The sequence below is a fragment of the Phaethon aethereus genome, assembly GCF_964289735.1.
Source record: "Phaethon aethereus genome assembly, chromosome: 9".
Taxonomy (NCBI): Eukaryota; Metazoa; Chordata; class Aves; order Phaethontiformes; family Phaethontidae; genus Phaethon; species Phaethon aethereus.
In genome coordinates, this window is record NC_138585.1 from 2,393,398 (window position 1) to 2,411,691 (window position 18,294).

At 39.3% G+C, this 18,294-nt stretch overlaps 1 protein-coding gene across 3 annotated transcripts in view; it reads right to left on the bottom strand.

The window, feature by feature from the left end:
• ARMC8 (armadillo repeat containing 8) overlaps positions 1 to 18,294 on the bottom strand; it is a gene marked incomplete at both ends in the record, with an annotated part of 80,277 nt that overhangs the window by 43,481 nt on the left and 18,502 nt on the right. For all 3 annotated transcript variants that reach the window (XM_082003769.1, XM_082003770.1, XM_082003768.1), the window contains 2 exons: positions 887 to 984; positions 1,087 to 1,229. In XM_082003769.1, coding sequence (XP_081859895.1) covers positions 887 to 984; positions 1,087 to 1,229 — 241 coding nt within the window. The remainder of the gene's footprint in view (positions 1 to 886; positions 985 to 1,086; positions 1,230 to 18,294) is intronic.

Genomic DNA, 18,294 nt, shown 5'->3' on the forward strand with positions numbered 1-18,294 from the left:
ACTTCCTCAGCAATCCCTTATGAGTGGTGGGACCAGAGTGGTTAGCACTGTGGACTCCCAGTTACCCTCAGAAGCTGGACTTGCTCGGTGACTTCCAGCCAGCAGACTGGGGCAATGCCACCCTTTTTCCATCAGAAAAAGATTGCTTGAACAGTACAGTTTTCAGGCCACAGCCTGCTTCACCCCTTACACTGAGACAAAAGAAGAGGGACGAATACAAATCCTTCTTTCCTTTCCTTCCAAGTAAGAGACAGTGACTGAGTTTAGGCAAGGCCTTTTGTGTCTACACTGCCAAGAGATGGCACTGCCTTCGGATAGGGCTCCACATCAATGGCTTTGCCCAGTCACCTTAGCAAGGTCAGCACCAACAGCCTTATTGCTCGCACGCTCCAAGCTGAACTCAAGAATACAGCAATGGTGGAGGACATTTTCTACCCTCCTGTCAGTTAAATGTAAACCACACGTATATTAACTAAAAGCAAAGAAATTTTGGACATGAAACTATTCCACATGAAGTGCAAAAACTAAGCAAGCACCCTCACATCAGGTGTGGGAAGACAGGGTCAGATAAAATTTTAAGTTTCAGAAACTAACTTTTGCCAATATAGCTATGATACTGGTATCTGTAAATACAATTTAGAGACAGTTTTTACTCCTTAAGATTGCACACAAGCCTGAAAATTTCAGGTTTTTTCTTTATCAGTGTTGACCATCTCATATCAAATATTGCTGTAAATGCTAGGTGAGCCAGATGCCTTAAACGTAGGTGACAAATGCTAACCTTGCTGGTCAAACAAGTCCTCATTACTACCACAGACAATATAACCTTTCACTCCCACTAACCCTGTAGGTTTTAAAAGGACATAATAATCTGCTTACAACTTACTGTGTATAGTAGATCCTCTGGAGTTACAGGGCTGATGAAAATGGTACGGAGACATCGCAGGCAACCTTCAATAAACTTCAAATCTGGCGACAGTAATCCTACATATATAGAAAAAAAAGCTACTATTCAGTTTCATTATCTTTGCTTATTTGAGTAGTTTAGGAACATTTACTAGTATAGATCCATTAAGGAAAAAGTACCTTGCAATAAGGCTGGGATAATATGGCAGTCTAGGAGGGATTTGACATTATTCTCTGTACCCATTGCAAGGCTTCCGAGGACCACTGCGCATTCTGTTCTCAGTTCTGTGCTGGAGGTTTCTTGCTGAAGTAAATACAGCAACCTGGAAACAGAATGACTTTTAGAGGAAAATTCAGACAGAACAGCACTTTAAGTCTAGTAAAACAAAAATCTGAATCCTATGTAAAGAAGATGAATTCCTTAATACAAAGATGAAGACTCAACAGAAGAGTAAGATGAACACTTTATTCGTAAAGAACATACACAGGTTTTACGTGCTACTATATGGTAGAAAGATACCACACCATTTTTTCTAAAAAGGCAGTGCCACAATATCCGGGATGAGGTCTTTCAGGATATCAGGAAGATCCCAAATTTCAATTAAAGGAAACGAGTCTGCAGTTTGACGTCAATGGGAAAGAGAACCTCATGCATCTCCCCTAGCACCTAGGGGACACGGCTACCGCTATCGTGATGATTGTTATCTTTGGCAGTGATCTCTTCTGGGTCACAGTTGCAAAATAATTCCATCATCAAGCACAAGCACGGGGGCTGAGAGTAATCAGAGTTTTGAACACTGAGAAATGATCATATATAAACATAAAGAAAGCCTGGAAAAGTTTTATGTGCAGGAAGGCAGCTGAATTGTAGCTAAACAAGATCACTTCAAGCCTAAAACACATCTTACAAAATGCGTACCTTGGGTCTCAATCAATTTGCATTCTTTATACAGTATCAAGATACCTGGGAAGCCCTTTGAACATATTTTAGATCACACCAGTAGCATCTGAACAACAGCAGAGGTCATTGAACACTTTCAGTCTAAACTTCAGCCACAGGAAGAGCCCAGATTGCAACCAGATTCCTACCTTGCATCAGCACAGAAGATAATCACTTTAAGATTCATATGGTTTATAAGCATAAGATGAAAACTGTTTAACTAAGGGCTCCCACATCACACAGAAGTCTGAGAAAACTATAACAGGTAAGGTAACTTGGACACTGAGATACAATTCTCTCTGTATATGCAACATACAGAGTCACTTTTCTAGATTCACTAAGTTAAGATAGAAATATTCTAAATTTAGTAACACACTACTCTGTTCAAACATAGTTTGAAAAGGTCTCTCCTAAAGCCAGGAAATATAGGGAAGTCTTCTCCAGGAGCAAAAAGGAGACAAAAGCCAGCACCTGGTCCCCTGATGTAGTGGGGACAGACATAGTTACTCGGGTAAACAAACTCCTGAACAAAATGCCCCAAAAGCTGACTTCCTAAATCAAAGGCAAGGGAAAAAATAACTGGAAACACAGTAGCTAAATGCAGTTTAGGTACATGGGACTGGAAAAGGCCACCAAGGGAAGTGCAATCAGACCCACAACAGACAGTAACACAGAGGAATACCTTTAACACACACTCCAAATGTTTCTCACTTACGTAAGGCAGAAATTCCTTCTTAGAATCCCCTACATTTGAAACCTAAAGTAAAAGGCCAACAGACATAACTACGGCACGTCATTGGAAGAAAACTATGAGATCAAAAGGTCTCTTCAATACCTAAAAGCAACATGTTCATTACGTAAAATTCAGACTATCCCAGGAAGCAGATAATTTACCAAGCTCTTGGAGAAGGAAAACAGCAAAATAATCTCCCAGTATTCCTGAACAACTTATTTGGATGAAAAGTTTTCTGACTGCGAATCTGCTAGGAATCTGCTTTGCTCTAAACGCAGGTTTGACAGCAGCCAGAAAGCAGAGGTACGCTAGTATCACTCAAAGCACACGTGTACCCTTTTTGAAATATAGCTAATCTCACAATGGAAAAAAGCTCAAACACACACACACATACTATGGAGATTAAATATAATTTCTTCTTGAGCACAAAGAAAACAGTTGAAATGTGGCACAAAATTACTGTGTGAGATGCAAGCAACCCCAAAAGCAGGTAGCTTTTCTCCTTTCAACTTCTTTCAGATTCAATGGCTCAGACTGGTATAAATTCCAAACAGCACAGATTTCCAGAATCATTGCTGTTTTCTTTAATCCACTCCTTCCACAAACTCAAAGGCATCCAGGTTCCTTGTCCCTGCTTACCTGTTTTATCTGAAAGGCCATTTATTCATGATATTTAGAAACCTCTTCTAATTTCTTGTATAAATCTATTCCTGACTAATTTACATCAATTTGGTATTGCATACATATTATCCTTTAATTTGTATAATACTTCTGACTTCTTACAGCAACCAGCTATCAGTCCCGACACTTTGGCCCAGACTGTCCACATGGCTCAGTGGAGATGATCTGCTGCTTGTTCTTCATTTTACTGCAGGTCCCTTTAATATTGATAGAGCAAGATATGTAAAAAAGGCTCAGATAATCAGTTGTTCCACAAAAGCATATCTCACATAATTTGTGCAAACTCAAAATTACCCACAGCTGTATTATTGGTTTCTAGAAAAGGAACAAAAATTATACTTCAGGCAATTAAATTACATGTTTCTAAAGCTACAAATTCTGGTACTGTATTCTTTGAAGTATCAGCTGCGCTATGTTCAAGGTAAAGATTAGTGCTGTATCTGAAAGACTACAAAGGAAGCAAAATACAAAACCAATGTTATGCAAAATCATCACAAAAGGAAAAAAATCATTCCACTTCCAATAGGAATGGGACAGAATAACCTTGCATGACTACTACTTCTTCACAGACAGCTCTTTTTGTTCTTTGTCTTCTAGATCAGGTAAGGATAGACAGGAAGCAGAAGCTTCACTGAGTGATCCTGGCTAAAATTCATCCTTGAAAAGATGCTTTTACGGACACTGAGCTACTACATGGAAAGTGCAATCTCATCTACCGTTCTAACTGTAATTGACATTCACTAATTGCCAAGAAAAATCCCTTATCATAGAAAATAATTTGACAGAAATTGCCATGAGCAGATCAAAAGATGAATTCATTTACTGCAGTAACCTGTACAGCTCTTATTTTGACACCAAAGACTTGACTTTTCTCAACGCTCCTAACTTGCACAGATACATTTCGTAAGCTAAGGTTGCAGAGCAGTTCTCAATATATTCTATTTGCAACTCCTTTGTTGCAAATACTCTATTTTGTAATGTTGCTAGAAACAGTTATATATCTTCTATAATCTGTATCAATTTATTTCACAGCAAACTTTAAACTTCTCCCCCAACCTCTGTACTTACAAAGCAAGCTGAGCGATTTAAAGAGTTGACAATTTAGAAAACATACTGAGAACCACCCAGACTAGTCAAGAACAGCAATCAGCAACAACATACACACAGTCTTTTATCTCTGCACAAGGAGTAAAGAATAAAAAGTTTTAAGCCTGTTACCAAAACGATTTGGCTGCAGGCACAAATGGTTTATTAAAAGTTGCTTTTTACAATTCTTTTAAATGATACAGAATATGCTATAGTAATTTTACTGACACTTAAGGCACTTGACTCCTACTGTTTTCACTATGCTTTCTCAGTCTGCTCCTTCAAATGTGTTAGACCCCTTCAGTGATCATATTGGTAAAGACATACCCAGGCTCATCCATACCTGCACGGCAGTAAGCAGGTCTATTTATGATGCAGGAACATAAATCTGACTCACGTAGTTTCATTCAGCGTGTACAGAACATACGTGTCATCAAGCAACATAAAACAACTTCCAAAGTGGGAATAAAAGGCTCCATTTTCCCTAAATCCTCAGCCATAGTCCAAGACAAGTGTTTCTGCAGCATGCTTTGAGTTGGGTTAGTTTTTAGGGACCAAGCTGGGAAATATGTTTCAGAGTGCTGGGGCAAAGAACTGGGGCCAGCTGGCCATTAGCATCTGTCCCCTTCCTGTGAGAAAGGCCTCACTATTACTGACCACTACTAACTTGGAGATATGCTCTGCTTCATTTCAGAATTATCCAAAAGAGTAGTGTTAGAGAAAAACCTAGATTAGATGATTTAAGATCCCCAAGCCCCCTACCCACCCAAGACAAACCCCCCAAAACAAGAATCAAGACTAAACCAATCCTTTCACTGATTATTTTCTAACAAGCTTAGCAAGTCATTCAAGAAGCCTGTCAGACAGAGTTTGAGTCAGTCAGGGGAGTACTAGGAGACTCCTCTGATCTAAGTGTTCGTAAATATGGATCTAATTACTAACTTTAAAATGTCAGTAACAGTCACCTTTTAAAAAAAGAGCTTGCAATAACCTAGATGTCAATTTAGAAATGCAAGAATATTTCCTTCTGTTTTCACTATGAAGTCCTGAAAACCTGCTCTGAGATGCACCTTCCATGTGCAGAGTCCTGCACATGTGTCAGGGCAATCCCAAGCACAAATATAGGCTGGTAGGGAATGGATTGAGAGCAGCCCTGAGAAGGACTTGGGGGTGCTGGCTGATGAGAAGCTCAACATGACCCAGCAATGCATGCATGTAGCCCAGAAAGCCAACCATATCCTGGGCTGCATCAAAAGAATTGTGGCCAGCAGGTTGAGAGATGATTCTCGCCCTTGTGAGACCCACCTGGAGTACTGCATTCAGCTCTGGGGCCCCCAGCGTAAGAAGGACATGGACCTGTTGGGAGTGGGTCCAGAGGAGGGCCATGAAGATGATCAGAGGGCTGGAGCACCTCTCTGATGAAGCCAGGCTCAGGGAGTTGGGGTTGTTCAGCCTGGAGAAGAGAAGGCTCCATGGTGACCTTATTGTGGCCTGTCAGTTACCCGAGGGGGGCCTACAAGGAAGCTGGAGAGGGACTTTTTACAAGGGCATGTAGTGATAGGACAAGGGGCCGTGGCTTTAAACTGAAAGAGGGCAAATTTAGATTAGACCCAAGGAAGACATTCTTCACTCTAAGGGTGGTGAGGCACTGGAACAGGTTGCCCAGAGAAGCTGTGGATGCCCCAACCCCGGAAGTGTTCAAGGCCGGGCTGGGTGGCGCTTTGAGCAACCTGGTCTCGCGGAAGGTGTCCCTGCCCATGGCAGGGGGGTTGGAACTAGATGATCTTTCAGGTCCCTTCCAACCCAAACCATTTATGATTCTGTGATTCCTTGTACAGATTGCACCAATAGCCTTCTCTGGTTATTAAGGACTTGTATAAATAATCTGTTTCTCATGTCCAGAAATGTTCGGTGATGTCCTAAAATGCTTGTTGTTTTTTAAAGGAATTTCTACAAAATCTAAAAGCACCCTAAATTCTAGTGGTTGTTCTCTTCCAAAGAAGATAATTGATATTTTCTTTCCCATTAACACTCCAAACTTGGAGCAGAAGTTACAGCTATGTTAATGCTGAGGAGTGAAAATTGAAATACGCTGACTATATAAGTCTTTCTATGTGTTTAAAATAGAAATCCTTAACTAAGCTTTATAATTAGTGAAGATGAAAATTTAAGTTCAAATTTTACATACAGTAAGTTTTTTAAATATTAATAATATCCTTCCCATGATCTTTAAAAAATGCTTGTGTTACAGATTGTGTTTTCCACAGAACTAGACATCCATATTATAACATTTTCAATTTCTTTCTTTAAAAGACAGAACTGACACCAACTAACATTGAAAATTAAGTAGTTAAATGACAAACTATAAAACTACGAAACGTTTCAAGTGAGGAGAACCCATATAACTGATCAAGATGAAACTGTGCATTAATAAACTACTGTTAAACATAAAGACCACACCCTTCTATTGTACAAGAAACGCAGTGATGGCACACTAATGCCCATCCTGGGCTGGCTTGTTGTTTTCAGGGTCTAGCATAAACAAATTCAGCAAAGATGTTTGTAACACATTCCTCCCATGTGGTAATATTAAAAGGATAAAAAGGTAGAAAAATAGCATGTGCATGCAGAGGACAAAAGGGAAGTCATAATTTGGGTTTGGGAAATTTAGAAAAAAAAGTTAGTAACGTACGTGTTCTATTCACATTCAAGTCCACATTCAAGAACACGATGTCCCTGCTTAACCCGGATCCCGTATCTCCAGCCTTATACCTTATCAGCCAGCCATTCAACTTCTACTAAACCTGGAAAAATACTGGAGGGAGGTTTTGCTAGAATCACCATAAATCACTTTTGTAGAGCCTGAGAGCTTCAGGAGATACCACAAGCACAGAACAGATACTCTAAAACAGCAAAAAGGTGCTAATGTTCTTGTTGGCTCAGTCTTCAAGCTCATTACAATGAGGCAGGAAATGAAATAAAGCTAATGGAAAGATCTTGCAACATCTTCATGAACATTAATCCAAAGTTTGATGCTAAGTAGTTTAAAGCACAACATTTGGACTTTTTCAAGCTTCTAGAAGGCTTCCCTAAGATATTTTCCTCTAATGTTTATATAGAATACAATTTCTTCCATTTGTCCCTGCATTTCTAAGAGCAATCAACTGATTAAAGCCCTTTCTCAGATGTCAGTAACGGTATCCAGGCAATCATATCTAAATGAGGTAGGACAGTAAATCCATCCAGAGAAATACTTCAATGAACTCCACAAACAACTATGCCTAGAAACCAAAAATAAGGTCAGCTGGAGGCATGATGTATTTTGAATCCCTATCAGTTGTTCATTTAGGAAAATGTCGTGGTTTAGCCCCAGCCGGCAACTAAGCACCACGCAGCCGCTCGCTCACTCTCCCTCCCACAGCGGGACGGGGGAGAGAATTAGGAAAAACCTCGTGGGTTGAGATAAACACGGTTTAATAGGACAGAAAGAAAGAAGGGAACAATAATGATAATACCAACAAAGGAATGTATAAGAACAAGTGATGCCCAATACAGAAATTGCTCACCACCCCGTGATCGACAGCCCGTCCCCGAGCAGCGATTTCCGCCCCCCCGGCCAACTCCAGTTTATGTACTGGGCATGACGTCGTATGGTAGGGAATATCTCTTTGGCCAGTCTGGGTCAGCTGTCCCGGCTGTGTCCCCTCCCAGCTCCCCGTGCACCCCCAGCCTGCTCGCTGGCAGGCCAGCACAAGAAGCTGGACTGTCCTTGACGGCTCAGCAACAACCCAAAACATCAGCACATTATCAACAGTTCCTCATCCCAAATCCAAAACACAGTTTCACACTAGCTTCTGTGAGGAAAACCAGCTCTATCCTGGCTGAAACCAGGACAGAAAACCATGCAATATTCTACATAGATTATGTAGAAAACTTTCAAGGAAAGCAGCTGCTGAACAAATGGTAACTACCGCAGCTTAACAAGGAATATACACTGTTCACATTTCCCTTCCTTTTGAAGACTGAGATGGGTGTGGTGCATCAGAGTTGTGCATTATCAGACAGACTTGCATGATTTAGACCTCATCAAGCTTGCCTGAACACAGACCTAAGTTAGCTAAAAATAACAGAAATTTACTCTCTGACATCCCATCCCACTTACAAGTTGTCACAAAAATCTCTATTGTTCTTAAAATACCTGGGAAGGAGATGAAACTCACTGTTAGTAAAAGAACGTTTTCAGCACTTGATCAAGCCACGTAAACAGGCGTGCGGAAGAAGAGCTCAGGGTAACAGTTTTAGTTATAGTACCATGAATCTTAAGATACCTTTGATGAAAGTATATGAAGAAATAAGAGCTTTAATTCAATCATGATTATCAGAATATTTATTACTAGTCCCCCCACAAAACAAGTGAATGCACTATTTGCTGAAATGCTCATGATTTCGTATTCTACTTTGGAAGATGATTGTCTTCCAGACCATTGCGAGAGGGCCCAACAACTATACCATGGAAACATATGCAATGAATATACAGATGAAGGTACTACTGAGGCACATTATTTACTGTTGGCTTACAGAATACTGAATAAAAAGTTAATGCATGCATAGAGGTTGACCTCTGAACACATGGGAAGTCCCCATGAGCATCAATCCCAAACTGTGAACTGAATTAAAGTATAAAAATAGAGCAAACAAAATAGGATAACACACAAAAATGCTCACTTTAAAGTTTTTTAAACATTACTTTTCGGCATAACAGGAAGCAATCACTGGCCATAGAATTTCCCAAAGCAAGTACTAAGTACCATTTTAAAAATGTACAGAATAATTTCTGTAAAGTATTTGAAGTAACAAATTACGTAGTTATGGCTTCTTACACGAGAGGACTTAAAAATACGAGTGATTTTTTTGACTATTAGCCAAAGATAGGTATTCTAAACCGGTATGTCACAGCCTCCCTTCTGGAAGTGACAAGTAATTCAAAATTGCCAAAAGTTGGATCCAAGGGGCCTGCGCTAACTCTACTACCAAGCTAAAAAAACCTACAAAGCAAAGATAACTGCTTCTGAAGAGTTTCATACAAAGCAAATAGAATCTGTTAGTTTTTTAAAAAAGCCAAGTCTAAAAATGTGATGGTAGGACTCAGCTTTTAAGTTATGCTATTGAAAACCTTCCAACTACTGAAAGGTCGACTTAAAGGAGACGGGAACACAAACACTCCCCTGACACGTGGATTACAGAGGAAAAACACCCTTCTACTTCTACAGTATTATAGTGCTGCAAGTAGTAGGGAAGTAAGCTGCAAAGAAAGCTTCCCCTTTAGGAACAAAACAAGTCTCAGCTTACAGCTCTAGTAATTTATTCTAACGCTTAGACATCTTCACTTACATTAATGTTCCATGATTTGCTCTATAGACATCACATAACTTGCATCCCATCTGATTATTGCTCACTTAACTAAATCCAATGCTGGAGTATTACAATATCTACTGAGCTCTAAGAGGTCTGAATTAAAAAAAAACATTTTTAATGTAAGAGTAAACAAGAACTATGATCAAGTTTTTCCTCACTCTTTTCTTTAATGATCAGTTTCATTTGCAAAGAACTCTTGCTTCTCTACATTGAGCCAATGCAGCCTGATTCACCTTTTTATAACATGAATACTTTCATTCAGCATATAATGCTCTGCTAGCCTTCCTCCTAGTTCTTACCCCAAGGTGCTACCAGCTCTCTAAAGTTGTTCACATGCACGCACTTTTAGAGTAACTTGAAGGATACTGAGGTTGCTGCAGCATGGCCTCTCTTTTTTGTTACTAGATAAAAAAGCTCACATCCAAGTGCACTTGCACTGTCAAATCTGCAGTCTGTACAAGCTATTTTTTCCCCTCTAAGAGCACTCCACAAGCCATTTAGCAAAAAATAAATACATCCTTTCTTCACAGCCACTTATACTGTGTGGGATCAACACAAAACCCCTGAAGCCCTATGAAGGTAAATTTACACTAACAACACTCAAAGCTTTTTTAACTTACACAGTGAATTATACCAATTCAGTTTAGTTTTATTTTAAAGCATGAGACAGGCTCAAATATTTTATAGGACTAGGTCAGCTGCCTTCATCAAAGACTGTTTTTGAGATCATACGAGCTTTTTGTTTACAAGAAATGTGTTAATAGGCCTTATATAAAGTAACATCTTCATTCAGTCACATTTCAAACATCTTACCACTTTGCTCAAGACTGATGTCTTGTAAATTCATCGATGAACTGTTTATTCCATTTGCCTTTATAAACCACCAACATGCAAACTTTATTCTAAGTCTTCCAGAAACTCCTGTGTGGAAATATTTTTTCATCAGTGAATCAGACAGCCTATGACCAACATCTGAAAAACTATTGTTCATTTAGACAAACCAATTTTAAAAGGTTTTTGTCTGAGGATGCTAAGCAACCTTAAAGCAAAAATTAAGCTATGTCTGATTTCCCATTCACCCGCATTTTCAAAATTGTGTACAAAATGGCTACACTGTATTCCCACTCCGTTTGATATCCCCACCTGACATTCAGTATCTGCCCATGAAAGAGGATGTCAAGAATGTTTTTGAATTTTTTTTTTTTTTTTACAGATTTGACTCTTACAGATCCTTCAGAACCATGAGATTTCATAAAGCTACCTTTTACATGATGTTTTTAAAGTTAAACTTAAGATTCTAATAAAAATACACAATTTAAAAGGTGTCCTTAGAAGTACAGCTTATATTTACAACTTCCTTTTTGCTAACAGAAAAGGCACTTCAGAGATAGAGGGTTGCACAGGTTTTAAACAAAACCAGCTCTAATACAATTCTGCTGACTGAAAATATTTACCTTGACTCACACTTACTTCATAGGTGGGTGAGAAGAATACCTTGTTCCAGTTATACATAACCCTCATGGTGAGGGTTATTCCTCACAGAGATGTATAATGATGTAAACAGGCCATGACTCCTGACTTGCTTTGAAGAAATAAACAAGGACAACCACAGGAGGCCTATTAGGGCCTCTGCTCTCCAGCCCTTTCACCTCTGTAGAGCAAAGGAAGCCTTTAAAAATACAAGCATCGCAGATGAAGCTCCTTCACCTAAGTGCGCCAACGGCTAGGTCTGGGAACAGATCCCTACCCTGTGGGGTTCATGACACAGAAAATCCCAATGCAAAGCGCAGCCAAGAACAAAACGAGGCATCAGGAAACAACTGTGCCTTGCCCTCGTGCGGATGTTCACAATACCTCATGAATGTGCACGACAGACCTAGTAATACTATGTCCAAATGTACCATCTGAGTTCTTAAAAGAAAGCTGGTAACATGCCAGGGATCATTAATGTTCCAAAACATGTGCATAACTGATAACTAGCATACTTCTTATTAACACCACCAGCAGTGGTCATGAAGTACAAGTTGATCTGGTCACCTTACAACTTCTGCGCATTCAGCAGGTTAATTAGGTGGGAACTGAGGATCACAGAACCAGAGCTGTAAGGAATCTTGACAGGTCCTTTAGTCGCTGACCTTGCTCCAAGGCAGGATCATCAATCATTAAATCACTTGAAGTCACTGTCTGTCTTAGCTTTCAATACTTCCATTGGTGGAGATTCATCACATTGTCACCAACAGCAGCCTTTCAGCACTGCCAGGCACAGATGTACACAATTTCTCTACTACTATGGGGCAGTCTTGCTCTCTCCTATGTCCGTGGTCATCTGTCCATTTTTTTTAACTCAGCAGAAAAATACTTGCTTTTTTTGTGAAAGTTCGTTTTTCTGTGATTATTGAGCTGAAGCAGTTTTCTGTGCAGTCACACAAACATCAACACCAGAAGTGGTAGTGGGATACAATAAGAAGCATAGAGGGGTGGTTCTGTGAGATAACCCTCTGTCAGAAGAAAAGACCTGTTAAATCAGTTTGGCTTTTCACCTGCACCTTTACATACACTGTCTGCATCAGAGCCACCAAAGGCATTTTAATAGGTGTGACAAAGTCCTAATCCCAAGGCAACAGAAAGAGGAGATGCAAGCCACAAAAGCTGCACTTCTACCAAAAGTTTTCAGATGAAGGAAGTCAAGAAAGGAGTTGCTACTGGGCACCGAGGGACTGGGAACAAGATTACTCCAGAAATACTAATTCAGAGAAGAAAGACGCCTGCAAAAATAAAGGAAAAAGCTCAAAACAGAGGCATGATGCTTGAAGGCCCACTTGAACCCAAGTCATCACCTCATCAGAAAATGGAAGGTAGCATCAGGACAACAAGGTGCTAGCATGTTGCATATTCAGAAACCCTTCTCTAAGGAATAAACCCCCCACCAGCTCCATCTCATGTTTGTGTTGTGTATCCAAATGGTTTCCTGCTGAAACAGACCAAGTTGAAAAGGTACCAACACTGGAGGCAAACTGGAGATGGGAACTTGATTAGAACCTAGTATTTTCTGGCTCTGGACATGATCTTGCCAAAAATTACTTTATAAAAGACACAAGAAGTTAAGAAGATCATAATTTTGTGCATCACTAAGCACACCAGGTCTCTCTTCTGGAGAAGAGATACAGAACACACTTTCTCTGCAGTTAAGAGACATCTTGTGCCGAAACAGTTCATACAATGAATGCTGACAGACCTATGACTTTCTTACAACCATCAAACCAACTCTTCTTTGGAAAAATTGGTTTCCAGTTTTAAAACATTTTTGTTCCCCCAGAATATCAACTGACCAAGAGAAACTTTAATAGATTCCTAGCCCTTTGTAAAATGCCATTTTTCTGTCCTAAAAAAAGACTTTGATCCCTTTATTGGTTAAGTATTTAAAGTTCAGGAAAAAATGTCAGAACATCCAAATCTGATACTCAAAATTGGCAGACATTTTTAGGAGCTTAAATTATTTATGCCTTTTTTTTGTTCCTCCCAGCTTGATTTCTTAACACTGTTCATTCCTGTTAGGAACAAAGATCCTATCACGCATACTAAGACAGGTTATCTGGCATATCAAAGTCCGGTTTATCACCCAAAACACAAAAAACAAACAATAACATTGCTAGCTTCCTGTCAGTCACTTCACTAACATTTCTACAGTAACTCCTTCTCTAGGCCTCAAACTATGAATCCTTCCTCACATGTCTGCAGGAGCGACTGCAGGCATCTTCATCCCCTCACGCTTAAGAATGGTTCAGGTTTTATTCCCTCTTTAACAAATGGTGTTGCACAGACAAATTAGATGAAAAGCAGTTGCAGTCTCCTTTCCATAAAAGGGGTAGGTCCTCCATGATGAGGTTTCTTCTCCCTCCTTCCATGTCATGAAAGGAACTGGCTGCTCTCTTTTCCTCACAGTAAAGCACATGTGATGAATCTAGAAATCCCCCCAAAAGTGCAGGTCTTCATATTTTTAATACTGTCTGACTCCTGTGTTTGTATGACTCATCAGAACTGGCAACCCTGCAATATTCTTCATCCTTTATCAAGAAAAATAATTCCCAGCTACTAAGAATTTTTTACCTTTTCTAAATTATTTAACAAAGAAACTGAGAAAATAAACCATCAGATACAAAAATAGTCAACAGCAGATATCATATACCATCACTCAAATAGTAAGAGAAAAAAACCACATAGAGGTTAAATATTTCTAATACCAATTTCCACCATTCATTGGCCCTTGCCACTTCACAATACCAGAACTTTCACAAAAGAACTCTTTTCTGGTGGCTACCTTAAGATTAGAAACTAGAAAATATTAAAAAAAAAAAAAAAAAATCTGCTGTCATTGCTAAACCTAATCACATCTGCCTATTAACCTAGTCTTAGACTGTAGTGAAAACTGATGGCTAAGTTTGTTCTCTGAAATAGTCCAATGGCTTTACTGCCCCAGATACAAGAAGAAAAAGTCATGTCAGATCTATGCAAGTTAACTCCTAATCCATTACTGTGCTGCTCCTTTGCCAAAATTCAGTATCAGGTCCATGGATCAGTGCACACCTCCAGAAGTGGTTTAGAGAACCTCTGTCTAAACCCATTTTGGGATAGCACTGGGTTCAATACTACTATGTCTAATCCTAACCAGCCAGTAACTAAAGAGACTCGCATGACCCCATGAACCAAGCACAACGTATAGTTGCACAAATACATCTTTCCTGCATAATTTCAGCATATGAAGTTATAAATCAAGGAATTAAGACTTTCATTGAAACCCTACCCTCACTCATAAGGGAGTGTTTCCTTATAATAGCTAACGATGGATTCAGAGCAGAATACTCAGGCAAGTGTTAATACTTTGTCTGTACAGGAGATGGTTCTCTCAAGCAAATACTTGCATTCCTACAGTTAAAGGATAGCCTGTCCTTCAGGAGTAGCATTATAAGAGGCACGAATTAAAAGAACTTCTAGAGGGAGTCCCTGAATTCAAGAATCACCCCAAGAAAACACTAGACATATAAAGGCAGTTCTTCAATAAATAAGATTACAGAGGCACAGAACAGATCATGTTGGAAAGGATCCCTGGAGGTCATCTAGTACAACCCACTGCTCAAAGCAGGATCAGCTAGAGCAGGTTGCTCGATACTGCAGCCATGAGGCCAAGTTTCCCAGGACACAAACTAACAGACAAACTTTCTTGGTGTTAAACTATAAAGTTGTGCTTGCTATATGCACAAGCCCATTATTCCTAAATACCCAAGTGTAGGACATGTGTTGACTATCTTTTACTTAAACACTGAATGAATTCTTTAACTAAGAACATTATTTGACATAATTTGACAACAACTCCAAGAAAAGCTGAAAGCAACAGAGTGGTTTTTCACCCTGCAGTCCTGCAACTGCTCTCACAACAGCCAGCATCCCAGGATGAAAGCATTCAATACATAAGGGTGCTCTTCTGCTAAGCTCCATGCAGGATCAAGTATCAACACCATGGGTCATCTACGCATTTGTAATACTATGCATTTAAAAAAAGAATTGATCAGGATACACAAAGCCATCCTGCCTAAGTTTTCTTTTTAAACCTCAAAACAAAAGGAACACCACTCAAACGTTTCAAACACTATCACAGATATGCAAATTCCTCTACGTACTTATCAGTATGTCAGTTTTAATTTTTCCAGTATTTGCCAGCCCATACTGCACACTAAACTCTTCTTTACAGATACTTTTCTGATGTTTAATGTAGACACTAGTCTATATAAAATCCTTTTCCTTAGCTGACAGACTTCAGGATGTAACAGAACCTTACAGTTAATAAACGTATCTTCTCATCTTATTAGTAGTTACACAGTTGTCAAAGCAGCAGTCTTATTTTCTGGCAAACTCTATAAGAACACTGCCTGAAGGAATTTGATTATGTTTAACAATAAATTAAAACATAACATTTCATGGGTGTCCATGGCCCTAGAAACAAGTTAAAACCCCAACAAATTCTTACAAGTTTTCACTTCCACAGACAACCTAACAGTGTGCTTCGCAGAACTCAAATGTCAAATGATGGAATGGATAAAAGTTTATCAGCTTTTCTACATGTCATTTAAAATGTGCTCCAAAGAAATATAAAAAAAAAAAAAATTAAAAAAACTCCCCAACAGTTAAACAGAATCCCTAATAAAAGACTTGGGGAAAGGTGAAAATTAACTATATTAAGTTCTCTGAAATGCACCTACCTAGAGATAGACCTTCAGCTTTGGGAAGAAGTACACCACCAAGTTACAGCTCCAAACAACTGACTTTATGCCTTAAGACTCTGGAGAACAATCAGCTGGAAGTTATGGGAAGTGACAAGAATGACTTAGTGTTTATGTTAAAGGTCTTGGTTTAAGATTTGATTTTAAAAACTCTGTATTCATTTTGGAGCAGAGGAATAACTGAAGCTCTTAATGAAAAACTAGATCTGAAGTGGATTAGACTTTAAGTATTAAACTCTCAGTAATGATTATATAAGCAGTAACTTGATTCAGCTAACATTTTTGACAAAATAGCACAGGTCAGAGCTTTAGCAGGTAACCACAATGTACAGGAAGACAAAGTTATGCTGTGATGACTGGAATTTAACACTGCCTTCTCTACACTCTGCCATCCACCAGACGAAGGAAGGGGAAGAGAAGAAATGTGTCAAAGGCTTGAAGGGCTCAGCTTTTGACTGGATTACAAACCACTGAATGCCGTATCTTTCAGGGTACGGAAAGTGGTCCACAGAGTTGCAAAGCAGAGTTAAAGAACTCACATGTTCATTTCACTGAATGTTTTTCTTTTCCAATTCCATCTCTGTAAGCCAGAGACTTTAGACTGTTGACTGCAGAATTCAGAAAGAGCTTAAGAGCATAACTTTTGCCTACAACAGAACGTAACCTACCCACTAATTCAGTGGCCTTAAAACATAGCTGATGTGGAGTTTGTAGGGAACTGTATAAAGGAAGCCACAAGGTACTGCAGAGTGGGGAGGGAAAGACTACTTAGCTTCTGTAGTTATGGCAAGGAATGGCAAGATATCTGGGCAGTCCTGGTAACCACTTGAATGAGAGTCTTTAGTTCCGCTGTGCCTTAGGTGTCATTAAGTGGCAATGAATATGATGACAATATGATTGTCAGCCTGGACTCCACAGCATACATTTTTCGAGCCCCTTTCTGGTGGACTTTACAATAGAGGATTCAATTACAACTCAGAGGATAGGAAGCCAGCAGCACTACAGACTAACTGCTACTAAATGAACATTGTTTTGTTAAGTCAAAAGTCCTATGAAGATGAGTTAGAAATGAACAATTTATCCCATTTGAAATGAGGACTCAATCATTTTCCTTTTTAAGATTTAGGAGGCAAGAGCAAGTGACAAAAAGCTTTAAATACTGAACTTGGACTCTGAAGAGGTGTCTGACATGCTGATAGGCACAAGAGCTGCACTATTTGTTCTTACAAAACTGTCAAGTGAAGGAGCACACCAGTAATTAGTACAGACTTCCCCATTCTCTGCTAGCACTTACGTGGGGTAGAAGAGAAAAAAACCCACACTAGAAAATTGAAGGACAGTACTAGTAGTAAACCACTTTTAGGCCAAGGCTGACTTTTGTTTTAAGTCAGCCCACCACTGAAATAACTTATTATGGCATTAAAATACCTTTCCCCCAACCCTGTACTTTAGAAATGTTATTTTCTGGGACTGCTACTAAAAAGTCAGAGTTTGAAAATGTAAAATTTCTGCAGTCCTGACAGTGGTGCCAGCATTTCATGAGAATGTAAAGGAACGGTTCTCATCCTGTAGAGAGGAAAGGATATAGAAAATTGTTTCTTAAGAAACATACAGGCTGGCTACATTTATATGCTTAACATCTAGGACCATGCTTTTGTACACATTTGTACAGTTCTTAACGCTTCGTAGTTCTTACATCCAGTCATGGCAATTCTGCAAGCTTTCTTCAACTGACTTTGTTTTTCTTAGCACCCACAAATGGTCCAGAAGTGACCATAGGTCAGACTGAATTTCAAAGGGACAAAAAAAAATTAAGGTATATCTATATCTTCCTTTCTACAGATGATACCACTAAGCAGTCAGCTCATGGACTCAGGGGGCCACTAACCTAGAAATGACAGTGATTCAGCCATTATTCCCCAGCATTTTCTTCCTGTATGGAGATCTTCAAAGGCCTGTGCATTTTTCCAACCAAGTAGCAGCCTAATATTTTAAAATAATGAGGATACTTCAGACATACCGGTAGTATTTGGCCTAATTTCAAACAAAAGATACTTCCTAGACTTGTTTCCAAACCTCATATGAGTCTGTTCTAATATGTGAACACGCTGTTTTCTTTTCCACTAAGTGATAGAAATCTGAAGGGGTTCTTTGGGACTAAAGGGTCTCTTTGGAAAGCTTGCTGAAGGAATACTTGGGGAAGCAGAGAGAAGCAAGAAATGGGTAAACAAGAAGTTGCACCACAGGACAAAGCAGCA